The sequence below is a fragment of the Bison bison genome, unplaced genomic scaffold (genome assembly GCF_000754665.1).
Source record: "Bison bison bison isolate TAMUID 2011002044 unplaced genomic scaffold, Bison_UMD1.0 scf7180017864303, whole genome shotgun sequence".
In the NCBI taxonomy this organism is placed as follows: domain Eukaryota; kingdom Metazoa; phylum Chordata; class Mammalia; order Artiodactyla; family Bovidae; genus Bison; species Bison bison.
In genome coordinates, this window is record NW_011494875.1 from 4,561,068 (window position 1) to 4,588,296 (window position 27,229).

At 39.0% G+C, this 27,229-nt stretch overlaps 1 protein-coding gene across 1 annotated transcript in view; it reads left to right on the forward strand.

Moving 5' to 3' along the window:
* LOC104997048 (metabotropic glutamate receptor 1-like) overlaps nt 1-27,229 on the forward strand; it is a gene marked incomplete at its 3' end in the record, with an annotated part of 372,491 nt that overhangs the window by 306,208 nt on the left and 39,054 nt on the right. Inside the window, exon 3 of the mRNA XM_010851504.1 lies at nt 1,754-1,989. Within this exon, the coding sequence (XP_010849806.1) occupies nt 1,754-1,989 (236 nt within the window). The remainder of the gene's footprint in view (nt 1-1,753; nt 1,990-27,229) is intronic.

Consider the following 27,229-nt stretch of genomic DNA (forward strand, 5'->3'; position numbering starts at 1 on the left):
AGGTTTATATCTTTCCTTTCCTCCTTTGCTTTTCGCTTCTCTTCTTTGCACAGCTATTTGTAAGGCCTCCCCAGACAGCCATTTTGCTTTTTTGCATTTCTTTTCTATGGGAATGGTTTTGATCCCTGTCTCCTGTACAAGGTCATGAACCTCATTCCATAGTTCATCAGGCACTCTATTAGATCTAGGCCCTTAAATCTATTTCTCACTTCCACTGTATAATCATAAGGGATTTGATTTAGGTCATACCTGAATGGTCTAGTGGTTTTCCCTACTTTCTTCAATTTGAGTCTGAATTTGACAATAAGGAGTTCATGATCTGAGCCACAGTCAGCCCCTGGTCTTGTTTTTGCTGACTGTATAGAGCTTCTCCATCTTTGGCTGCAAAGAATATAATAGCAGACCCCTATCTCAGTTTCCATGGAAAGATGGAAAACTAACTTAGATAAGTGACAGTTATCAAATGCAAATGGTTTAATCACACTGGCCAAGCTCCACTCTGAGTCCTCCAACACTTCCTCTCTAGCTCATGTGTGTGTGCGCGCGTGTGTATGTGTGTGTGCTCAGTCATGTTCAACTCTTTGCAACCCCATGGACTGTAGCCAACCAGGCTAGTCTGTTCATGAAATTTTCCAGGCAAGAATACTGGAGTGGGTTGCCATTTACTTCTCCAGGGGATCATCCCAACCCAGAGTTCAAACCCATGTCTATTGTGTCTCCTATATTGAAAGCAGATTCTTGACCATTGAGCCAGCAGGGAAGTCTCATACTCACCCTTAAAAACCTTTCCAGGTTATGTTTCAGTAGACTTGAGTTCAGTATTTTTGGCCTATTGAGATAGTCTTTTATAAGGTGTTCTTTGCCTGTTTAAGTCTATCTAATGCATTTTTTTTCTTTGACCCGTTCTTGGGAAGGGATCACAGCCACTCACATGAGGTTTGATCTGGCTCCAATGTACACTTGAGTTAAACTGCAGGAACATTAATCATGGGAGGTGTGAATGTTCTAGAAAGTGAACAAGCTTTAAAGATTTGAACCTACAGATGAAGTGTCCGAAGTGTCATTTAGTAAGCAGGAAGATTATTTTTATTTTACGGAGCTAGATTGTTTTCTCTTAATGCTGCTAATTTGAAATAGCATTAGGGAAAAAAGCATCTGGTCACTTCTAAGAGATGCAAATTTGAACAATATCCAGGGGCAAAATCTGTGGTTGTCATGTTTCTGAGCTAAATCAATTTTCTACTGCATATAATGTAATTCATATAATGGTCTTGATCGCAACCTTCAAACCTTAGCTCTTTTCGAGAAGACCTAAGTACCTGGGTTTTATTTTCTTCTGGTTTGAAGAGCAACCAAGGGGCTTTGTGGTCTAGTTGTAAACAGCAATGAACTTGGGAGTCAGACTGCCTGGACCCATATCTGGGATTCACCAGGACTTCAGCTATTTGTTGAACATCTGACTCTGTAAAAGTGAGTGGCACAGAATCTGATGACTAATACATGCTCAATGGTTAGTTCTTGTAATTGTTACTGTCATCATCTTCATCATTATTTTCACTATTGTGAAAAACAAGCAAGATGTGATGATTCTACAATTTTCCACTCCCCACAAAAAAAGTGATCGATGGATAACAATATTGGCTTAAAAAAACTTTCAATCTTGCTGAACTGCTTCTTTCATGCATAACTCAGAGCTCTATTTGTGAGACTTTTGTCTTTCTCTCTCCCCACCCCAATCCCCACATTTTTTTAGTGATGGATGGGCAGACAGAGATGAAGTCATTGAAGGTTATGAGGTGGAAGCCAACGGGGGAATCACGATAAAGCTGCAGTCTCCAGAGGTCAGGTCATTTGATGATTATTTCCTGAAACTGAGGCTGGACACTAATACAAGGAATCCCTGGTTCCCTGAGTTCTGGCAACATCGGTTCCAGTGCCGCCTACCAGGACACATTCTGGAAAACCCCAACTTTAAAAGAATCTGCACAGGTAACTCATCTTCACAAAATCACAGCTCAAATTTTGGTCATTTCCTCCAGCTTGTTGAATGAATGTAGAAGGTGCCAAGGCTGGAGACACAAAGACTAAATTTCCAATTTAATTTATAAAATAGCTAGAATGAGGAGGAAGTGTATGTTCCCCCAAGGATTCATGCTTCTATATTCTGGAAACATGGAGACTGCTTTGATCTCTGGTGGGACAAGTCATAAGAAATAATGAATAAAGGAAAAGCAAACTGAGAATTCAAGTATTTAGTATTCAGGCCAGAGGAAAGAGATTTATTGTAGGCATGCTTAGGAGATGTTAACCCACAGACATTAGTAAGCAGACTGGTTTGATCTCTTTTTCTTCTTTATGACTTTGCCTTGATATGAAAACCAAAAGAAGATAAGATGCCACCCAGGGTCACATCACCAACATGGGTGTTTATGTGCACAGGTGACCAAAAAACTCAGTTACTTTCCTCTGTTTTACTGATGAAAATGTCTGTAATTTCATCTTGGTAATTATCTAAGAATACAGCTAACTACACAAATTATTTCTAGCTTTAATAACATTCATATTTTGATATTAGAAAGTCGTTTAATGATGGTTCTCAGTGGGACTGATACCCCCATGCACTGACCACTAGAGGATGCCCAAGAAGGGCAGTGCATGGTTAAGACCTTTCAGAGCTTGATGAACTCCACAGCATGTCTCCCTTCTCCCTGCCACCAGGAAGTACCAGAGAATTAAAGACTATCTATGACCAAATTTGGATTGTAGCAGTGATGGGACATGGGCTGAAAAGATTTTATTTAGAAATGTCTAGAACCTCAGTCTATATGACAGTCTCTAGGTTCATCCACGTCTCTACAAGTGACCCAATTTCATTGGGAAAAACAAATATCGTATATGAAAGCATATATGTAAAATCTAGAAAGATGATACATATGAACGTATTTGCAGGGCAAGAATAGAAACACATGTAGAAAATGGGCATGTAGACATGGTTTGGTGGGGGGGGAAATGGGATGGGATAAATCGGGAGATTGAAATTAACATATATATATACTACCATGAGTAAGATGGATAGCTAGTGGGAAAACTGCTGTATAGCTCATTGCTCTGTGGTGACTTAGATGGGTGGGATGGGAGGGTGGGAGGGAAGTCCAAGAGAGAGGTTCATGTGTACATATAGTTGATTCACTTCCTTGTACAATAGAAACTAACACAATATTGTGAAGCAAATATACCCCAATTAAAAAAAAATCAGTGCACCAGCTGCAGTGGTTAAGACTCTGGGCTTTCAGTACATCTACTGCAGGAAGCACAGGTTCAATCCCTGGACCATGAACTAAGATCCCACATGTCATGTGGTGCAGCCAAAAAGACGTGAGAGTGAACTATGCAAACGCCTGGGAAGGGCATTCCAAGCAGAGGGCGTAGCAAATAAATAGAGGCACTGGAATGCCTGGTTTAGTGGGAGAACAGTATGGAACTCAGGCTGCCAGAGCCAGTGAGTTCCTAGAACAACAGGAGGTAAGTAGGAGAGGCACATGGGGAAACAGTCCCACAGGACTTCACTGTGCCTTGTGAAAATTGTGGCTTTGTTCTGAGTGTGATAGGAAGCCACTGGGAAGTCTGAGCACAACAGAGATGGCATCAGTCTTATTTTTTCTGAACAGAATTACTTGCTGCAGTTTTTCAGTTTTGACAAAAGGGAAGCAGAGCAGTGAGGGGGTTGCTATAATAATGCCGGTGAGAGTGTGCTGGATTGGGCCATGGTTGTGGCAAGCAAGATGCAGAGAGCTGATTGATTCTGAGGCTCTTCTGAATGAGAGCTAAGGGCATTTGCTGACAGAATTGTGAAGAAAGACTGGTCTGAGCAACTGAAAAGATAGTGTCACTGTTGACTGAGATGAGGAAGAATCCAGGAAAAGTAGGTTTTAAGGATCAAGAGATAAATTTCAGATAAGTTAAATCTGAGAGCCTATTAGTGATGCAATTATATATGTCATTGTGATATTTTGTTTCATTAGTAAAGTTCAGAATATTACTTTTTAAACGTGTGGATGTCTTTATTTAGGAATTCCCAGGGAAATATCTTGTGACCTAAGCTTTTGAAACAAAAGTTAGAACTCTGCAGCCGTGTACAATAACACTTTGGGTTTTCATTTGTCACATTACATGCAAATATCAAGGTTAATATCTAAACTTGGTTAACATTCATAGCAGGAAAAAAATGGTACATTCATGAATTGTTCTCATATTATGCTTGACTTGCAAAGCCTTTTTTAAGAGCTTCTTATGTGATTACAAAAGTTAATAAATATGCTTTTATTTGGATTTCATTCTGGAGTCAAGTTCAGCAAATATTTCCCTTTGTTCTTAGTTATAAGGATGACAAAGGGCTTATTAACTTTTCTATTTAGAAATAATTTATAAAAGTTTTCATCTTTTCTTCTGCAAAAATCCCAGACTTTTATCTTTAGTAGTGTTTATCTATATCTTTATATGTACAGAGTCATGTAAACTAACTCTTCAATTTTAATCTCCATATGAAATTGACTTCAGTTTTATTGCAGAGCAAAATCAAATTTCACTTCATGTAACATTCTTGTCTACTTGATATTCTTAAATATCAAATGAATTGCATAGTCTTCTAATGAATATGCAGGCACACTTATGAAAATTAATGTAAAGAAGTAGAAGTAACCTTTCCATACTATTCATAGCTACACTTTCTGTCATTTATTTTTACCACTTCTAATTGGGTCATTTTGATGTTTTGGAAAGTTTTGATATTGAAGTTAGTTTCCATAGAAACCTTTACTGAGCTTCATTTCAGATATCACTATTTAAATAAAGAGTTTACATGCGCTGGATTGTCAGTTTGAATATTAAGGGCCCTGAACTGAAGCTGAATAATTTGGGAATCACTGTAGCTAATTAAAAAGTACTTCATGCAAGGGCTACATCACTGTTTAATTAGTTGAGTATATCAAGGGATTTGAGATGTGTTGGAAAAGCACTAACTGAAACATCGAAGTCTAATTTCTAAAAAAGTAATCATTGCGAGGACAGTGGGAAAAGTAGGTACAAAGAAAATCAGCATCACTGTCTTCCAGCAAGTGTGTTAGTTGCCTGCAGCGTTTGTGTGGTGTTGGCAGCGACAGTGCTGTATCATTCCCTGTAAGAAGTGCTGAAATGATTCCATGGAAGCTGAGAGAACACTTGGAACTTAAACCATTGGGTTTAACACTGGTTCAGTCGGGCATCTGCCATGTGACTCGGAGGACCTCACTTAACATCTGAGTCTAAATTTCTACAACTGGAACGTGGTAACAATTTCTACTTCACACAGGTGTGAGAATTGAATGGAATAATGTGAGGGAGATATTCTGCAACTTGTAAATCATTACATAAATGTAAAGAGTTATCATTACTGTCATGTCTTACCATATGACAAATAAGATATGGCATGGGTCATTTCATTAATGCATACAGTTTTTGAAATTACAAATTTAATATAACTACATTTCAGGCTATGTAAAGTAGAAAAAACAAGCACACAACATTTAATTAGTTACTCTTACACAGGGCCAATACATGTATAGGATTGGCCCAGAAGTTCATTCAGGTTTTCGCCAATATTTTCTTTTGTTTATTTTGTTCTATGTAGGCTTTTATGCTTTTTTCTGATTTCCAAAGCAGTACATACTACTATGCTTAGTATAGGCAAATTGACAATATACAAAAGCATAATAAACATGAAAGACATTAAAAATTTACCATTATATAGCCATTGTTAATTTCTGTTAAATATTTGATGTATTTCTACTAAATACACTGTTAAATTTTTGTTATATATTGCTTTTAAAAATGAATGCAAACTTTAAAAAAAATTACAAAGTTCTCTTTGTCATTAAATTCTTTCATTCTTTTTTTCAGCGTTTTCTTTTTTTTTTAATTTTATTTTATTTTTAAACTTTACATAATTGCATTAGTTTTGCCAAATATCAAAATGAATCCGCCACAGGTATACATGTGTTCCCCATCCTGAACCCTCCTCCCTCCTCCCTCCCCATACCATCCCTCTGGGTCGTCCCAGTGCACTAGCCCCAAGCATCCAGTATCGTGTATCGAACCTGGACTGGCAACTCGTTTCTTACATGATATTTTACATGTTTCAATGTCATTCTCCCAAATCTTCCCACCCTCTCCCTCTCCCACAGAGTCCATAAGACTGTTCTATACATCAGTGTCTCTTTTGCTGTCTCGTACACTGGGTTATTGTTACCATCTTTCTAAATTCCATATATATGCGTTAGTATACTATATTTATGTTTTTCCTTCTGGCTTACTTCACTCTGTATAATAGGCTCCAGTTTCATCCACCTCATTAGAACTGATTCAAATGTATTCTTTTTAATGGCTGAGTAATACTCCATTGTGTATATGTACCACAGCTTTCTTATCCATTCATCTGCTGATGGACATCTAGGTTGCTTCCATGTCCTGGCTATTATAAACAGTGGAGGTACCATTTCACACCAGTCAGAATGGCTGCGGTCCAAAAGTCTACAAGTAATAAATGCTGGAGAGGGTGTGGAGAAAAGGGAACCCTCTTACACTGTTGGTGGGAATGCAAACTAGTACAGCCACTATGGAGAACAGTGTGGAGATTCCTTAAAAAACTGGAAATAGAACTGCCTTATGATCCAGCAATCCCACTGCTGGGCATACACACTGAGGAAACCAGAAGGGAAAGAGACACGTGTACCCCAATGTTCATCACAGCACTGTTTATAAATTCTTTCATTCTTAATGGTTATATAACATTCTGCAAACAAATGAGCTGTAATTTATTTGAAATCATTTCTTTTTCATATCTTCACAATTGAAACTAAAACTACAATGATGCAATAAAAGTTCTTCTAAATTTTTCCTTTTTGCATATCAGATAATTTTCTTGGATACATTTCCAGAAGTTGAATTACTCAATCAAAAGACATGAACATTTATAAGGCTTTCTAAAATAAGGAATTCCAAAAGGCAACTCCTACCAGCACATTTTGTTTTGCATAATTATACTCATAGTGTGTGTATAATTCTGTATCTTTATTTACTTAAGATCATGCTTTACTTTTTTGATGTTGCTGTGTGGCCTTTATAACCACCATTTTAATAGCTCCATAATGTTCTATTCAATAATTATACTATAATTACTTAGCCATTCTCACATAGTTGAGTGTTTAGGTCACTTCCAATTTTCCTTCTTATAAAAAAATCAACTCAGTATGATACAGAAAGTTTTCATGTTTGTTGTTGTTACTATTTTTGGATTATTCCTTCACTGTAGATTTCTGAATATATAATTATTGGTCTAAGAACATGATATTTTGGAGGTTCCTTGAAAACAAATATTATCATTATCTTGAAATATGGCAATATTAAGATTTACTGTGGCTAACAGTATATTTTGGAGAAGGCAATGGCACCCCACTCCAGTACTCTTGCCTGAAAAATCCCATGGACGGAGGAGCCTGGTGGACTGTAGTCCATGGGGTTGCGAAGAGTTGAACACGACTGAGCGACTTCACTTTCACTTTTCACTTTCATGCATTGGGGAAGGAAATGGCAACCCACTCCAGTGTTCTTGCCTGGAGAATCCCAGGGACGGGGGAGCCTGGTGGGCTGCCGTCTATGGGGTCGCACAGAGTTGGATACGACTGAAGCGACTTAGCAGCAGCAGCAGCAACAGTATATTAACTATATGACTATATTGGGTTCACTATGTTGCCATCAGCTTTTTTTATAATCTAGTGTATTTATAGACAAACTTTTACTTTCTCTTCTTATTCTTTGTACTAATAAAGAACAGATGGTCACAATGCTTTTTAAAGCTAGTATATCCTTGTACTTGGTTATTATCCAAAACATAATGAAAGACATCAGTAATGCTTACCAACAACTGAGGACTAGTCAGTTAATGACAGTCTGATATAACAAAATTTCAAGGCTTCTGAACCTGTGTATTCTTGCCCCGGAACTTGGAGACTGCCATTCACAATTTCTAGATTGGTTACTAATTTTTTATAAACTATTTGCCTCACCAGGTTTTGCACTTTATGAAATCTCTATTTTGAGCTAACTTATTATGTAAGTTTGTATGAAATTGGTTTGTTACTGTTTGATTCAGATTAAGATGATCTATGAACTAAGTTCCAATTTCTTTCAGCCCAGTAGGACAAGTAATAACTTCTCTTTGCCTTTTGTGAGTTTGGCCCAAATATCAATACACACTCCTAGAGAATATCATCGGCCTTTATCCATGACCTTGTGAATCTGGATTGACCTTACAGCTTATTAGTTCCAAATCTAGGTCTCAAGAGGCTTGACCTACTCCCATTCTCCTGCTTGGAGTACTCCCTCAGCCCTATGTACAAGCCCAAGTTAGCCTTCTAGAAGATGAGAGGGAACATGGAGCAGAAATAGAATAACTTCTCTATTGAGGTCATCCTGGATAAGCCAATTCCCAGCCAAACCTTTAGCTTACTGTCTACACATGAAAAGCCCCCAGCTGAGATGAGTCATGTACAACCCAGAGCAGCAGAACACCCCAGTTGACCCCCAGACTCATGAACTAAATAAATACTGTTGTTTTAAGCCACTGAGCCGTGGGGTAGTTTGCTATGCAGCATTATTGTGGCCATAGATAACTGATAAAGGGTCTCCATTGCCTTGTATTCCATGAACTTCACATGGAGCAATAGTTGGGTTAATTAAACCAAGGAGCAGAATTTCTCAAACCAATGCTATGATTCTCAGTCTTACCCTACTGTAAAAAGAATAGTACAATATTGTGCTCTGTATCTCATGGAACAAAGCTAAACATTTTTATAGATAATGCAATGAAGATTTCAAAGCCCCCTGATCCAAGGCAGTAAACTTATTTTCTACTTAGGAATTCAGTTGTACAGACAGTGCTGACAAATGGGGCACAGTTACAGCTAAGCCAAATAAACACCTTTAAAACAAAACAGTCATAGATTCTTGGACCATGCAGGTAGAAGTTGCCTTATGAAAATATGTTTCAAAAGTCTTAGATGTTCTTTGTCCTTTCCAATTGTTATAACAAATTACCACAGACTGGGTGGCTTAAGACAGCAAGCATTTTCTTCCTCATATTTCTGCAGGCCAGACACTGAGAAATCTGGGTGCCAAGATGATCAGGTTCTGGTGAAGGTTTTTTCCTTGGTTTCCCTGAAGAATAGACAGGAAGCAAGGCCTTTTCTCACAAGGGTGCTAGTCATATCACAAGGACATCACACCCAAGATCTATTTATCTCCCCAGATCCCTCTCTCCAAATATTAATGGCATCATATTGGAAATCAGGGTTTAAACCTAAGAATTTTGAGGAGAAACAGACATTCAGTCCATAGCACATGTAGTTATATCTTTTGGTTGGAAGAATGAAAATAAAATGATCTTGTTTTGCATCTGGATATTAGAATGACTCAGGCATATCTCATTCATTATTACACATAGATGAAGTTCTGAAAATAATCTTGAACTATAAGCATAGTCTTTGTTTGCCTATTTCTTTTCTTTTTAAAATTTTGGTTGATGTTGTTCAGTTCCTAAGTCACGTCCAACTCTTTGTAATCCCATGGATGCAACATACCAGGCTTCCCTGTCATGCACTATCTCTCAGAGTTTGCTCAAACTCACATCCATTGAGTCAGTGATGCCACCCAAACATCTCATTCTCTATTGCCCCCTTCTTCTCCTGCTTTCAGTCTTTCCCAGCATCAAAGTCTTTCCAATGAGTCGGCTCTTCGCATCTGATGGACAAGGATAGAGCTTCAGCTAGCTTCAGCATCAGTCCTTAAAATGAATATTCACATTTGATTTCCTTCAGGATTGACTGGTTTGGTATCCTTTGCTGTCCAAGGGACTCTCAAGAGTTTTCTCCAACACCACATTTGAGAAGCATCAATTTTTTGGTGCCCAACCTTCTTTATGGGCCAACTCTCATATCTGAACATGACTACTGGAAAAAGCATAGCTTTGACTGTACAGACTTTTGTTGGCAAAATGATGTCTATGTTTTGTAATATGCTATTAAAGTTTGTCATAGCTTTTCTTCCAAGGAGCAAGCATCTTTTAATTTTGTGGCTTAAGTCACCATCTGCAGTGATTTTGGAACCCAAGAAAACAAAATCTGTCACTGTTTCCAGTTTTTCCCTATCTATTTGCCATGAATTGATGGGTCTGGATGCCATGATCTTCATTTTATGAATGCTGAATCTTAAGTCAGCTTTTTCACTCATCTCTTTCACTTTCATCAAGAGGCTCTTTGCTTCCTCTTCACTTTCTGCCATTAGAGTGTTATTATCTGTGGTTGTTGATATAACATTCAGTTCAGTCATTCAGTCATGTCCCAATCTTTGGGACCCCGTGGACTGCAGAATGCCAAGCTTCTCTGTCCATCACCAACTCCTGGAGCTTATTCAAACTCATTCATGTTCATTAAGTCGGTGATGCCATCCAACCATCTCATCCTCTGTCGTCCCCTTTTCCTCCCAACTTCAATCTTTCCCAGCATCAAGGTCTTTTCAAATGAGTCAGTTCTTCACATAAGGTGACCAAAGTATTGGAGTTTTAGCTTCAGCATCAGTTCTTCCAATGAATATTCAGGACTGATCTCTTTTAGGATGGACTGGTAGGATCACCTTGCTGTTCAAGGGATTCTCAAGAGTCTTCTCCAATATCACAGTTCAAAAGCATCAATTCTTTGGTGCTCATCTTTCTTTATAGTCCAACTTTCGCATCCACACATGACTACTGGAAAAACAATTGCTTTGACTAGATGGACTTTGTTGGCAAAGAAATGTCTCTGCTTTTTAAGATGCTGTCTAGTCTGGTCATAGTTTTCTTCCAAGGCAAAAACGCCTTTTAATTTCATGGCTGATGTCACAAAGTGCAGTGATTTTGGAGCCCCCCAAAATAAAGTCTCTCACTGTTTCCATTGTTTTCCCATCTATTTGTCATTAAGTAAAAGCAGAGATATTACTTTGCCAACAAAGGTCCGTCTAGTCAAGGCTATGGTTTTTCCAGTGGTCATGTATGGATGTGAGAGTTGGACTGTGAAGAAAGCTGAGCACTGAAAATTGATGCTTTTGAACTGTGGTGTTGGAGAAGACTCTTGAGAGTCCCTTGGACTGCAAGGAGATCCAACCAGTCCATTCTGAAGGAGATCAGCCCTGGGATTTCTTTGGAAGGAATGATGCTGAAGCTGAAACTTCAGTACTTTGGCTACCTCATGTGAAGAGTTGAGGTAGCCAGTCTCTTCCAATGCGAAAGACTCATTGGAAAAGACTCTGATGCTGGGAGGGATTAGGGGCAGGAGGAGAAGGGGACAACAGAGGATGAGATGGCTGGATGGCATCGCTGACTCGATGGACGTGAGTCTGAGTGAACTCCAGGAGTTGGTGATAAAAAGGGAGGCCTGGCATGCTGCGATTCATGGGGTCACAAAGAGTTGGACATGACTGAGTGACTTCACTTCACGTTCACTTTCACTTTCATCAAGAGGTTCTTTGGTTCTTCTTCACTTTAGGCCATAAGGGTGGTGTCATCTGCATATCTGAGGTTATTCATATTTCTCCTGGCAATCTTGATTCCAGCTTGTGCTTCATGCACCCAGCATTTTGCATGGTGTACTCTGCATATAGGTTAAATATGCAGGGTGACAATGTACAGCCTTGACGTACTCCTTTTCCTATTTGGAACCAGTCTGTTGTTCCATGTCCAGTTCTAACTGTTGCTTCTTGACCTGCATACAGGTTTCTCAGGGGGCAGGTCAGGTGGTCTGGTATTCCTGTCTCGAAGAATTTTCCAGTTTGTTGTGATCCACACAGTCAAAGGCTTTGGCATAGTCAATAAAGCAGAAATAGATGTTTTTCTGGAACTCTCTTGCTTTTTTGATGATCCTACGGATGTTGGCAATTTGATCTCTGGTTCCTCTGCCTTTCCTAAATCCAGCTTGAACATCTGGAAGTTCATGAGTCATGTACTGTTGAAGCCTGGCTTGGAGAATTTTGATCATTACTTTACTAGCATGTGAGATGAGTGCAATTGTGTAGTAGTCTGAACATTCTTTGGCATTGCCTTCCTTTGGGATTGTAATAAAAACTGAACTTTTCCAGTCCTGCTGTCACTGCTGAGTTTTCCAAATTTGGTGGCATTTTGAGTGCAACACTTTCACAGCATCATCTTTAGGATTTGAAATAGCTCAATTGGAATTCTATCACCTCCACTAGCTTTGTTTGTAATGATGCTTCCTAAGGCCCTCTTGACTTTGCAATACAGGATGATTGGCTCTAGGTGAGTGATCACACCATCATGGTTATCTGGGTCTAGAAGATCTTTTTTGTATAGTTCTTCGTGTATTCTTGCCACCTCTTCTTAATATCTTCTGCTTCTGTTAGGCCCATACTTTTTCTGTCCTTTATTGTTCCTGTCTTTGCATGAAATGTTCCTTTGGTATCTCTAATTTTATTGAAGAGATCTCTAGTCTTCCCATTCTATTTTTTCTCTCCATTTCTTTGCCTTGATCACTGAGGAAGGCTTTCTTATTTCTTCTCACTGTTCTTTGGTACTCTGCATTCAAATGGGTGTCTCTTTCCTTTTCTCCTTTGCCTTTCACTTCACTTCTTTTCGCAGGTATTTGTAAGGCCTCATCAGACAACCATTTTGCCTCCTTGCATTTCTTTTTCTTGGGAATGGTCTTGATCACTGTCTCCTGTACAATGTCACCAACCTCCGTCCATAGTTCATCAGGCACTCTATCAGAGTGCCCTTGCATCTATTTGGCACTTCCATGGTATAATTGTAAGGGATTTGATTTAGGTCACACCTGAATGGTCTATTGGTTTCCCCCACTTTCTTCAATTTCAGTCTGAATTTGACAATAAGGAGTTCATGATGTGAACCACAGTCAGCTCCTGGTCTTGTTTTTGCTGACTGTAGAGCTTCTCCATCTTTGGCTGCAAAGAATACAGTCAATCTGATTTCAGTATTGACCTTCTGGTGATGTCCATCTGCAGAGTCTTCTCTTGTGTTGCTGGAGGAGAGTGTTTCCTGTGACCAGTGCATTCTCTTTGCAAAACTAAATCAGCCTTTGCCCTGCTTCATTCTATACTGCAAAGACAAATTTGCCTATTACTCCAGGTATCTCTTGACTTCCTCCTTTTGCATCTCAGTCCCCTATAATGAAAAGGACATCTTTTTTGGGTGTTAGTTCTAGAAGGTCCTGTGGGACTTCCTAGAACCACTCAATTTCAAAGGCATCAATTCTTTGGCATGTAGCTTTCTTCACAGTCGAACTCTCACATCCATACATGACCACTGGTAAAACCATAGCCTTGACTAGATGGACCTTTGTTGGCAAAGTAATATCTCTGCTTTTTAATGTGCTATCTAGGTTGGTCATAACTTTCCTTCCAAGGAGTAAGTGTCTTTGAATTTCATGGCTGCAGTCACCATCTGCAGTGATTTTGGAGCCCAAAAAGATTAATTCTGACACTGTTTCCACTGTTTCCCCATCTATTTCCCATGAAGTGATGGGACTAGATGCCATGATCTTCGATTTATGAATGTTGCACTTTAAGCCAACTTTTTCACTCTCTTCTTTCACTTTAATCAAGAGGCTTTTGAGTTCCTCTTCACTTTCTGCGACAAGCGTGGTGTCATCTGCATATCTGAGGTTATTGATATTTCTCCCGGCAATCTTGATTCCAGCTTGTGTTTCTTTCAGCCCAGTGTTTCTCATGATGTACTCTGCACCTAAGTTAAATAAGCAGGGTGACAATATACAGCCTTGACATACTCCTTTTCCTATTTGGAACCAGTCTGTTGTTCCATGTCCAGTTCTAACTGTTGCTTCCTGACCTGCATATAGGTTTCTCAAGAGGCATGTCACGTGTTCTGGTATTCCCATCTCTTTCAGAATTTTCCACAGTTTATTGTGATCCACACAGTCAAAGGCTTTGGCATAGTCAATAAAGCAGAAATAGATGTTTTTCTGGAACTCTTTTGCTTTTTCCATGATCCAGCAGATGTTGGCAATTTGATCTCTGGTTCCTCTGCCTTTTCTAAAACCAGCTTGAACATCTGGAATTTCACGGTTCACGTATTGCTGAAGCCTGGCTTGGAGAATTTTGAGCATTACTTTACTAGTGTGTGAGATGAGTGCAATTGTGAGGTAGTTTGAGCATTCTTTGGCTTTGCCTTTCTTTGGAATTGGAATGAAAACTGACCTTTCCAGTCCTGTGGCCACTGCTGAGTTTTCACAGCTATTTGTAAGGCCTCCTCAGACAGCCATTTTGCTTTTTTGCATTTCTTTTCCAAGGGGATGGTCTTGATCCCTGTCTCCTGTACAATGTCACGAACCTCCGTCCATAGTTCATCAGGTACTCTGTCTATCAGATCTAATCCTTTAAATCTATTTCTCACTTCCATTGTATAATCATAAGGAATTTTATTTAGGTCATACCTGAATGGACTAGTGGTTTTCCTTACTTTCTTCAATTTAAGTCTGAATTTGGCAATAAGGAGTTCATGATCTGGGCCACAGTCAGCTCCTGGTCTTGTTTTTGCTGACTATATAGAGCTTCTCCATCTTTGACTGCAAAGAATGTAATCAATCTGATTTTGGTGTTGATCATCTGGTGATGTTCATGTGTAGAGTCTTCTTTTGTGTTGTTGGAAGAGGGTGTTTGCTATGACCAGTGTGTCCTCTTGGAAAACTCTATTAGCCTTTGCCCTGCTTTATTCCATACTCCAAGGCCAAATTTTCCTGTTACTCCAGGTGTTTCTTGACTTCCTACTTTTGCATTCCAGTCCCCTATAATGAAAAGGACATCTTTTTGGGGCATTAGCTCTAAAAGGTCTTGTAGGTCTTCATAGAGCCATTCAACTTCAGCTTCTTCAGTGTTACTGGTTGGGGCATAGGCTTGGATCACTGTGATATTGAATGACTTGCCTTGGAAACAAACAGAGATCATTCTGTCTTTTTCTAACATTACAGTGTTTTAAATGACACTGTAATGACATTACAGTGTTATAATGTTTTATAACATTACAGTGTTATATCTGAGGTTGTTGATATTTGTCCTGGCAATCTTGATTCCAGCTTGTGCTTCATCCAGTCCAACATTTAACATGATGCACTCTGCATATAAGTTAAATAAACAGGGTGGCAATATACAGACTTCACATACTCTGTTCCCAATTTTGAACCAGTCCATTGTTCTATATCTGGTTCTGACTGTTGTTTCTTGACCTGCATATAGTTTTCTCAGAAGGCAGGTAAGGTGGGCTGGTATTCCCATACTTTAAGAATTTTCCACAGTTTGTTGTAATCCACACAGTCAAAGGATTTGGCATAGTCAATGGAACAGAAGTAGATGTTTCTCTGGTATTCCCTTGGTTTTCCTATGATCCAATGGATGATAGCAATTTGATCTCTGGTTCCTCTGCCTTTTCTAAATCCAGCTTGTATATGTCAAAGTTCTTGGTTTGCATACTGCTGAAGCCTAGCTAGAAGGATTTCGAGCATTACCTTGCTAGCATGTGAAACGAGAGCAATTGTGCAGTAGTTTGAACCTTCTTTGGCATTGCTCTTCTTTTAGATTAGAATGAAAACTGCCCTTTTACAGTCCAGTGGCAATTGCTGAGTTTTCCAAATTTATACAGTTTTTAAAGTTTGCATTCCATTTACATTTATCACAAAATATTGACTCTATTTCCCATGTTATAAAATACATCCTTCAGCTTATCTTATACCTAACAGTCGGTACCTCTTACTTCCCCACCCTCATATTGCCCCTCCCTAACTCCACTAGTAACCACTTCTTTGTTGTCTATATCTGTGGCTTTGCATCATTTTTGTTATATTCTTTTTTTTTTTTTTTTTTTAGATTCCACATGTTAGTGATATCATACAGTATTTGCCTTTTTCTCTGGCTTATATTTCACTTAGTATAATGTCCTCCAAGTCTATCTACATTGCTACAAATGGTAAAATTTCATTTTTTTTTTCTGGCTAAGTTGTATGCCATTGTAAATATATACCACATAGTCTATCATCACTTCATGGGAAATAGATGGGGAAACAGTGGAAACAGTGTCAGACTTTATTTTTCTGGGCTCCAAAATCACTACAGATGGTGACTGCAGCCATGAAATTAAAAGACGCTTACTCCTTGGAAGGAAAGTTATGACCAACCTAGATAGCATATTGAAAAGCAGAGACATTACTTTGCCAACAAATGTTTGTCTAGTCAAGGCTATGGTTTTTCCTGTGGTCATGTATGGATGTGAGAGTTGGGCAGGAAGAAGGCTGAGTGCCGAAGAATTGATGCTTTTGAACTGTGGTGTTGGAGAAGACTCTTGAGAGTCCCTTGGACTGCAAGGAGATCCAACCAGTCCATTCTGAAGGAGATCAGCCCTGGGATTTCTTTGGAAGGAATGATGCTAAAGCTGAAGCTCCAGTACTTTGGCCACCTCATGCGAAGAGTTGACTCATTGGAAAAGACTCTGATGCTGGGAGCGATTGGGGGCAAGAGGAGAAGGGGACGACAGAGGCATATGGCTGGATGGCATCACTGACTCGATGGATGTGAGTCTGAGTGAACTCCGGGAGCTGGTGATGGACAGGGAGGCCTGGCGTGCTGCGATTCATGGGGTCGCAAAGAGTCGGACACGACTGAGCGACTGATCTGATCTGACCTGATCCATTCACCTACTGATGAACACTTACATTGCTTCTATATCTTTGCTGTTGCAAATAGTGTTGTTATAAACATCAGGGAAGATGTATCCTTTTGATTTAGTGTTTTCACTTTCCTCAGATATGTATACTCAAAAATGTAATTGCTGGATTATATGGCAGTTTTCATTTTTAGTTTTTTGAGGAAACTCCATAATGTTGTGCACAGTGGTCGCAACAGTTTTCATCCCTTCAACAGTGTACAAAGATTCCCTTTTCCTCACATCCTTACCAATATTTGTTATTTGTGATCTTTTTGGTTTATTAAAATCATCAAGAAAGCTTCTTTATAAATATGCTTTTGTACAAGTCTGTGTCCCATACAATGCCAGTTAAGTCAGAAACTCTGAGATAGAATCAAATATTTATATTAAGGACAGGGAAAAACCTATACTTAAAATTTGTGAGTAATTTCACTCTGTTTTTTGTTTCCAGTTTTCAAAATTTGGAACTATATATCACTGTCCAAATTGAGAGCTTGCCAAGGTTTTGGCCCTGGCTGTGGCAGCTGTGGTAGCTGATGAGAATTTAGTAATTTCTAATGTTGAATCAGTCTCATATGTTTGCTTTATTTATTTACTGGCATGCTTGTTTGAAACATTGGCATTCTAAAACCAGTAAGTCATGGCTAAATACTATGTTTCTCTATGTCCAGACTGAACAATTACTACCTTTATTAATTGTATATTACTGCATAACAAATTACCATGAAATTGGTGTCTTAAAAAAACACAAATTTATTATCATACAGTTCTGTAGGCTAGAGCAAGGACAAAGGTCTCTTGGGCTAAAATCAGTGTCAGCAGAGCTGTGTTCCTTTATGAAGGCTTTAGCTAAGAATCTGTTTTATTTCTTTTTTTAACTTCTAGAGGTCACCCACATTTCTTGGTGTGTGTGTGTGTGTGTGTGTGTGTGTGTGTGTGCATGCATACTCACTCATATCTGACTCTTTGCAACCCCATGGACTAGAGCTCGCCAGGCTCCTCTCTCCATGGAATTTTCCAGGCAAGAATATTGGAATAGGTTGCCATTTCCTTCTCTAGGGGATCTTCCCAACCCAGGGATTGAACCCATGACTCCTGCATCTCCTGCGTTGGTGGGTGGATTCTTTAGCAGCTGAGCTATCATTATTCTAAATCAACAATGTTACCTCTTTCTTGCCCTTTTTCCATAGTCACATCTCTGATCACAGCCAAGGAATGTTCTCCACCTTTGATTTGTGAGTATATTATCCCCACCAAATAATCAAGGGTTATCTTCTCATCTCAAGGGATGATTAATCATATCTGCAAAGTCCTTTTTGCCATGTAACCTAATTTATCCACAGGTTCCAGACTTCAGGGCATGGATGTCTTTGTGGGCCTATTATTCTGCCTAGCACAGTAGACTTCGAGACAGAACAAGGGATTAACTTCTCTAAGTCTTTTTTACAGCCTGCTTCTTTAGCTCATTCTCTTGCTTCGGCCCTGTCTCTCATTTTGGTGAAGGCTCCAGGCAGTTGAGAATATGTGCCTCTGGCTAACCAGAATGGTGCTTGAATGCATGGCAACCCTTCTTTCACACTTTCTTAATCCCCATTTCTCCCACAATTCCCATTGGTGGAGTTGTTCTTACACAGCCACAAATTAGAGAACATCATAAACACCATGCTCTTACCACAGAGAACAAAGAACTAATTTCCTGGATAATTCAACTTCCTCTAAAGCCACAATTGGAGAAATGTCCTTACAAATGCTCTTTGTCTCTTATATCTCAATTCACTTCATGTAAATAATTTTCCATCTTTCTCCCACAAATATACACCAAGATATCAGATATCCTTCAGGAGCCTGGCTGTCTGTGAGTGTTAGAGCCTAGTGAATCATAATTTGTGCTTTTTTCAATAGTTTTTCATTCATCTCTATATTAATTACTGAGTGAATGTGAGTTGGTTTAAAGAAAATGTACAGATCATTTCATTCTGCAAAGTCCTAGAGAGGCATACACAGTGAGATCCTGAGCTTAACAGGTGTCAGCCACACTCACCTCTGTTCTTGATTTTTTGCCTTTATACCCAGAAGACTGTACTGTTTCAATCTTCAAGTCCCAGGTTTCAAATCCCAAATTATCTCAGGGCTTGTTTGCTGAATAATATAAAATTATATTTGTTTCTTCATGGTCATCTTCTAAAGCTGTAGCCATTAGCAACACAGACTCTGCCAAAGGCTGTCCATTTAATCAAGCTTATTTGGGCTTATTGCCCTTGTGCCTGTATATTGTGTTTTTCTGCATTCCATATTAAATTTAGATTTCCAATTTAGATGATGATTAGTTTTAATATCTGACCATAAGTGTGGCTCTTAGTAAGTGCAAGAAAATCCTGAGTTTCTTTCTTGGGCAAAGTGAACTTCCCTTCAAGATTTTTTTGGAGTGCCTCCTTTTATCACTCCACATTTTTAAAGTTCCCTCAGGTATAAATAATTGAAATATAAACTACAAAATGGAAACAGGAATACGAATCAGTTAGGATAGACTACACAGTAACAAATGCCCCCCCAAATTTCAGTACCTTCAAAGTACAGACTTAGCTCTGTCTCATGTCCATTTCCACTGCAGGTTTTCCATGCCTTTTTCCCAGGTCATCTTTACTCCAAAACTAAGCCGACAGTGAAGATTCGGTCTGAAATACTGCCCATTATTACAGTCGAAGAATAGAGTACGGCCAATCCTATGCAGGCCCTTAAGAGTTTCTACCTGGAATTGACATCCACTATTTTTAATAATACTTCATTGATGAAAGAAAGTTACATTAGCCTTGTCTGACATCAGGGAGTGGAGAAGTATCATACTTTCCCAGGAAAAGGCAGCAAATACTTTGTGAACAACAGGTCTACCATACCTGTCTTTCAGGTTGAAATTATTTAGATAAATCTAATTTCTTCCTGAAAAATGCATTCATTTACTCTCCAACAGAGAAAACACAAGAGACCCACTCAATGATCAGCCTCAAAGTTTGGATTATATAATATTCTCTAAGTCAGGCTGAACATGGCTCTTCTTCTTTGATGGTTTTATGTGCAAGAGAGACAAGTCCCTCCATACCCACTGCATAATAGGGGAGCAATGAAAGAATTATAAAAGCAATCATTTTGAAGGAAACAAAGTCTTAGAGATACACAGCAGTGATTGGTCCATAGAAATTTTAAAATTCCACTGGGACAATATCCCAAGCTTCTGTTGCTGGCTTGAGAAATGTTCTCTGAATGGGCTCTGGTATGCTCCCTTGGAGAAGCTCCCAGTCTCATGTTCTTCACTGACTTTGTATCCAACCCGTGTAAGGTCCCTCCTTTCCCATAATCCTTTTGGTCTCTTCTGATGAAGCATTGGGCATTGTCTTCTTTGGGGGCCAAGTAACGTTTCCAGTCTGCTTCCTGGCCGTAAGGGTTATGGCACAAGGACCATTTAAATCTTCAGTGGTCACAATTCCTTTTAGTCTAGGCTGGTAACCTTTTTGTTTTCTTTAGTAAAACTTTTTCCAAGAATGTAGCTTTCATTTTAACTAAGTTTCCATCACAACACATGCCAATAGCTTTGCCTACAGTTCTTTTTTAGAGAGTCCTCGCCTTCTAGACTTAGTTTTAGAAACCTTGAGCCTAACCGACTTCTATTGAAAAACAAGTTTTTGTCTGTTCTCTTAGCAATTGTGTTCATCTGAAAACTTTGTGGGTGCCAAATTAATTCCTTTGGAGATTTTATTAGAATAGCATAAGTTTTGATTTGGTCTTTCTTATGAAGCTAAATTTTCATTTGTCCTTTGTACCATAAAGATCTTCTCAGTTTTGTCTTGAGGATTGGAAATGAAAATTGATTTAACTTTCATCTCTGTACATTTAATTTTCCTACCTCCTCGCTGAAATATGCAAACTCATTTGATAAAATATCTTTCTTCCAGGTTATTATAGGTTGACAATGTTACTGAATGCTATGTCACTGTATAATAATGATTTATATCCTTTTAGATCCTTCCCATTTGCAACCTGTTTCTATAAACCTCATATTTTATGATTCACAGTCATTTTTGTTGTTGTTGTATCATGTTCCTAGTTTAGATATCAATTTTGGTCAGAATAGGCTAGATATGCTGTTATAATAAATGATCCCTAACTTAATGTCCTATAACAGGAAGAATAACTATTTCATATTATTTAATAATAACTATTAAACCAATATTAAACTGCAGCCATTTATTCATGAGGGTGAATCTCATATATCTAAAATATATGGTTAAAATGTTTAGAATTTTAAACTCAAAACTTTAATTGACAGAATTACTGTGTCAAAGTCAAAAAATTGAAGTATTTTGGCTGAAGAGAGAGAAAAATTCCCTTCCTGTTTACCAGGGACTAAATTAATTATAGGTCATTTTTATTAAGACAATGAATGAATGATTCAGAACACCAAAACAGTGAGACATCAGTCAGAAGGGTTTGTCAGCAAATCCCTTTCTCTCCTAATTAAGGTAAGATTAAGTAATAATTAGGTATTACTGTACAGAGTTTTCTTGTTTCCACTAGAGAAGTCTTTATTTAAAGGCTCTGGAACTGGAGTTTAGTCTCATCTGTTGTTGTTGTTTAGTCGCTTCAGTCATGTCTGACTCTTTATGAGACACCATTGTAGCCTGCCAGGTTCCTCTGTCCATGGGATTTCCCAGGAAAGAATACTGGAGTAGGTTGCTTTTTCTTTCTCCAGGGGATCTTCCATACCCAGGGATCGAACTTGCATTTCCTGCATTGGCAGGCAGATTCTTTACCACTGAGCTACCAAGGAAGCGAGATCAATATTACCTCTCAGCAACATAGATATTTCTAGTAGAATAACAAGCATGTACAAATTCTTACAACATAATACAAAGGCCTTTGAATGTCTCAGAGCTATGCTTCCCCTTTTCCAAAACAATTTATTTACATCAACTCCTAGGCATTAAATGGCATCAGCCTGGCTGCGTCATTCTCTCATTGTTCACTTGGTCATGTTTGACTCTTTGCGACCTCATGTAGTGCATCATGCCAGGCTTCTCTGTCCTGCACTATCTCTGGGAGTTTGCTCAAACTCATGTCCATTGAGTTGCTGACGCCATCTAACCGTCTCATCCTGTCACCTCCTTCTCCTCCTGCCCTCATTCTTTCCCAGCATCAGGATCTTTCCCAATGAGTCAGATCACTTTGTAATGTTCTAAACAAGTCCCTTAATATCATTTCTATGGAGAATAAAAAATGGCTTATGAGGGCTAATCCCTATAACATCTTTAAGGTAGGCCAAGGTCATGATGGCTGCATGCATTGCAAGTGTGAGAAGGGAAGGTAATGGGGTCAGTGAAGTGAGCTACTCAAGCTCACTGGAGGATTAAGCATTTCCCTAAACAGCTGTTCCTTAGGGCTCTTCCCAAGCCTTCCAAGGACAACCAGATAACTCAGTGATGTCACTGAGTGGCTTCAGTTGGACCCTCTTGACCCTTTCTCACCCCACCTTTCGCAAACTTCTCTGATGAAAGACGAACAAAAGACATTAAACATTGGTACTCTGTGGGAGCATCTGGCAAGGAAGACTAAAGGTTGTTGAGGCTGGTAGAACCATGAAGGGTGAATTTTGACAGGCAGGTATTCTAGGTACCCCACAGTTTGTGGGATGGCCATCTGCTTCATCTCTCCCTACTTCACACTGTGTGCTCATCTTGGCCAGGGGTGTCTGCTCATAAAAATGAATCATGTTTTCTTTGGCCACATCATGTCTATGTGCAAAGTCGCCAGAAGTTTGAAAGTACCATCTCTATGGAATTTATAATATGCCAGAAACCAGGTGAGATTTTCTGTAATTGCAATAATTTATATTGTTCTCTAGTTTAAAATTTCTCTGTGAACAGCATTGCTAATTGAAGCACTGCTGCAACTAAAACAAAAGTGTGACCTACTGTCCTCAAGCTCTTAATTTAGAAAGATGGTAACGATGACCCTATATGCAAGACAGCAAAAGAGACACAGATGTAAAGAACAGACTTTTGGACTCTGTGGGAGAAGGCGAGGGTGGGATGATTTGAGAGAATAGCATTGAAATATGTATATGTATATGTATATGTGAAATTGATCTCCAGTCCAGGCTCGATGCAGGAGACAGGGCACTCAGGGCTGGTGCACTGGGATGACCCTGAGGGATAGGATGGGGAGGGAGGTGGGAGGGGGGTTCAGGATGGGGACACATGTACACCCATGGCTGATTCATGTGAGTGTATGGCAAAACCACTACAATACTGTAAAATAATTAGCCTCCAATTAAAATAAATTAATTTAAAAAATTTTTAAAAAGTATCACATACCCACACACATACATGCAAAGTCCTGCTCTAACCTAGATGTGGGTTCAGTTCAGTTTAGTTCAGTCGCTCAGTCATGTCTGACTCTTTGTGATATGGGTTAGTAGATCACTATTTGATTTCTGGCTTTATTCCTTGATATGTGTGACTTTGGAAAAAAAAATTTTTAATATTTTGAGGCCTCAGTTCCCTCATCCGTAATATGGGAAGTATATACCAATGTTAAATTGCAAATATTAAAATTAAGTGAAATAAATTATGTGATGCTCTTACACAAATCTTTAAATTGTAATATTGCCTTGATGATATTAACTCTTTATGTATATACATAAATATAACACATTTAAAACCATTTTACTTACCCAAACATGACATGTGATATTTATCTTATATATCACACTTTTTAAATTTTTCTATTCTTTTCATGTTTGGACAAATGTGTAATGACCTATAGCCACCATTATAGTATCATTCAGAGTATTTTCATTACCTTCAAAATCCACTGCTCTCCTCCTAATCATTCCTCCTTTTCCCCACCCCCTGCCCTCTACTCCTGGCACTGGTAACTACTGATATTTGTACTATCTCCATTGGAATTCATGTACTTTCAAAAAGTTTTTACTAGGAAGACAATGTTAAAATAGGGGTTTCCCTGTAGCTTAGACAATAAAGAATCTGCCTGCAATAAAGGAGACCCAGGTTCGATCCCTGGGTCTGGAAGATCCCCTGGAGAAGGGAATGGCTACCTACTCCAGTATTCTTGCCTGGAGAATTCCATGGACAGAGGAGCCTGGCAAGCTACCATCCATGGGGTCACAAAGAGTCAGACACAACTGAACAACTAATACTACACTACTACTACTAATGTTAAAATAACAACAGAAATCTATGGGAAATCTGTTTTTCTACATTCCCATTACCTTATCAAATTTATTTTCAGTTATCTTTTTATATTATAAGCTTTATTTTATACATAACCAATTTCTACATATTATAGTGATATTGTTGATCCAATATTTAAATTTTCTATTTCATCTTAGATTTAAAAAAATGTTTTTCTTCTTCTTATCCTTGTTTCCTTTTCTTGAAAGTGTTCGTTTCTCAGTCGTGTCCGACTCTTTGCAACTCAGTGGACTGTAGCCCTCTAGGTTCCTCTGTTAATGGAATTCTCTAGGCAAGAATCCTGGAGTGGATAGCCATTCCCTTCTCCAGGATATCTTTCCAACCCACATCTCCTGCACTGCAGGCAGATTCTTCACTGTCTGAGCCATCAGAGAAGGCCACATTTAAATACTGCACTGTCAGCCTGAGGTTATCCCCACTCTACCAATTACTTTTATTTTACAACGCTGCTTTTTAAAAGCCCTTGATGTTTAGACAAAAACAAAAAAGGCAAAATATGTATACTCTGTAACAAGGGCAACATACAGCAACTATTCAATTAAATCTAAGTTGCTGCTGTTGCTCCTGCTGCTAAGTTGCTTCAGTCGTGTCCAACTCTGTGCGACCCCATAGATGGCAGCCCACCAGGCTCCCCCGTGCCTGGGATTCTCCAGGCAAGAATATTGGAGTGGGTTGCCATTTCCTCCTCCAATGCATGAAAGTGAAAAGTGAAAGTAAGTCGCTCAGTCGTGTCCGACTCTTAGCGACCCCATGGACTGCAGCCTACCAGGCTCCTCCATCCATGGGATTTTCAGGCAAGAGTGCTGGAGTGGGGTGCCATTGCCAGTTACATATCAGTAAATCCACCAGATGCTTATCCTATACTATTATGTCCCAAATGCTGTGTGAGCGTGTAATGGGGTGCACAAGATTAGTAAAATGATACCTGTGCTCACACAAATTCATTGTCTGACTGATGGACATGTTCACATGATTCAATTAACTAACTTGACCTAAGAGTATATATCACAGCACGACAGGCTAAAATAATGAAGTACTAAATTATGAGATACGGAAACTAATACGAGGTTTAGTAACTGACAGGACAGAAAAGCCCATGCTATAAAAAATGTGCTGTGAAGTTTAGATTCCTGCAGGAAGAGATGGTTTGGACAGCCCTGAAGCAACACCTCTCAGCAGAGAAATTGATGGTGGCGCCACCATTGCAGAATTTAGGCACAGGTAGGAATGGATTTCAGGGAACTACCAGGAATGTTCCATCAGCTGTCCTGGAATTATGATAGAATATGTTCATCTTAACTTAGAACTCACTCCACTGCAGCTAGGGCCGTAACGGTTTGCCCCAGCCCGGAGAGAAGGCACTAGGAGATGAAGAATCAATCTCTGTAGAATCAAAGATATTGTGTTTATATACTTTTTTTTTTAAGCTAGGGAAAAATGGATAATGAACAGGAAACAATGGGAAAGGGTATTGCACAAACCAAAGTACAGAATCTAGTTCACTTCTGTGTGTGTGTGTGTGTGTGTGTATAATTTCAAATCCTATTAGTAAATTCAAAAGTTTGTCATAAGAGATATAATTAATGATCACCCGGAAAAGTCCTTTTAAGACTCCCCATGCTTAGAAAACTGACAAAATGAATTTCTATATCATGTGTTTCTCACTAGTTATGGGGTAGGGAGCCACCTTAGTTTCTTCAACTCCAGGATGAGAGTCTTAATACCCTCTTCAGATTTGAAAGAAAGTAAGCAGTGTACAAATAGATGTCAGTTTTTTCCCCCATTTTATTTTAAAAGAAAGCTTTCTAAATTCAAACATGTTTATTTTTAAAGATGACTTGGAGCTTTTGTAACAGTAAAAAAATACAGTCTGGTCGACAACTGCCTTTGAAAAACGGCCTTAAAATCAACTGGTTGATAGGAAAAAGATGGGCTTTCACGTGTTCAATAACTTGGAAGTTGGAAAAAATCATAGAACTAGAATGGAGATTGAATACAGTCTGGTTATCATTTCAGAGTAAAAAGCATTTCTTCATTTCTTAAATATTCAGAGAGATGTACCCTTAGACCACCACCAATAAGGTAGTAGATTTCATGAAATATAAAAGCTAGGTATCTTCTCCTTGAGAGTCCTTATAAATTTCCTTCTGTAGTTGGCTGGAGACTAATATACCATGTTTATCAGTCAGTGAGAGTGATATTTGTTTTCTGAAAGTGAAAGTGTTAGTCACTCAGTCATGTCCAATTCTTGGTGACCACATGGGACTATAGTCTGCCAGGCTCCTCTGTCCATGGAATTCTCCAGGCAAGAATACTGGAGTGGGTAGCCATTCCCTTCCCCAGAAGATCTGGCTGACCCAGGGGTCGAACCTGGTTTCCTGCATTGTTGGCAGATTCTTTACAATCTGAGCCAAATCAGGGAAGCCCATTCATTTCTACTACTGCCTTAACAAATGATCACAGCAGCTTAAGATAACACTCAGTTATTATTTCACAGTGTGTAGGTCACGAGTCTTGGCATAACTGGCTCAGCTGAGTCATGTGTCATGTCTCACAGGGCTCTGGAGATTCCCAAGCTCATTTAGGTTGTTGACTGAAATCTGTTCTTTGAAGCCTGTCCTTGTTTCTTCGCTGCCTGTCAGCCAACAGTTGTTCCTATAAGTTTCTCACTTTTTCCGCTTCCCATATGACTGCTCCAGCAAGGAGCAAACTCCTCTCATGATTCAAATCCTCCCATTTGTTTCCTGACACACTTTTTGTTCCACGTAGCCAAAGTTCTCTATATCCAAGACTTAAGTGGTTTAGATTGGATCTATCTTGATCATCTAGAATAATTCCCTTATTTTTAAGTTCCTCAACCATAATTACAATGTACCTTTGCCATGCAACACAACATTCACAGGTTCCAGACATGTGGACATCTGGAGAGTGGCCTTCTGCCTAGCACACAAGTTAAAAGCTATCACTCCTTATTCATTATCAGAGCATATCATTTTCATAAAAGATGCTTGTAAAATTTTAGTTAAATTATCTTGGCAACCTTACCTTGTTGTTCAGTCACTAAGTTGTATCTGACTCTTTGTGACCCCATGGACTACAGCACACCAGGCTTCCTTGTCCTTCACTATCTCCTGGAGTTTGCTCAAACACATGTCCA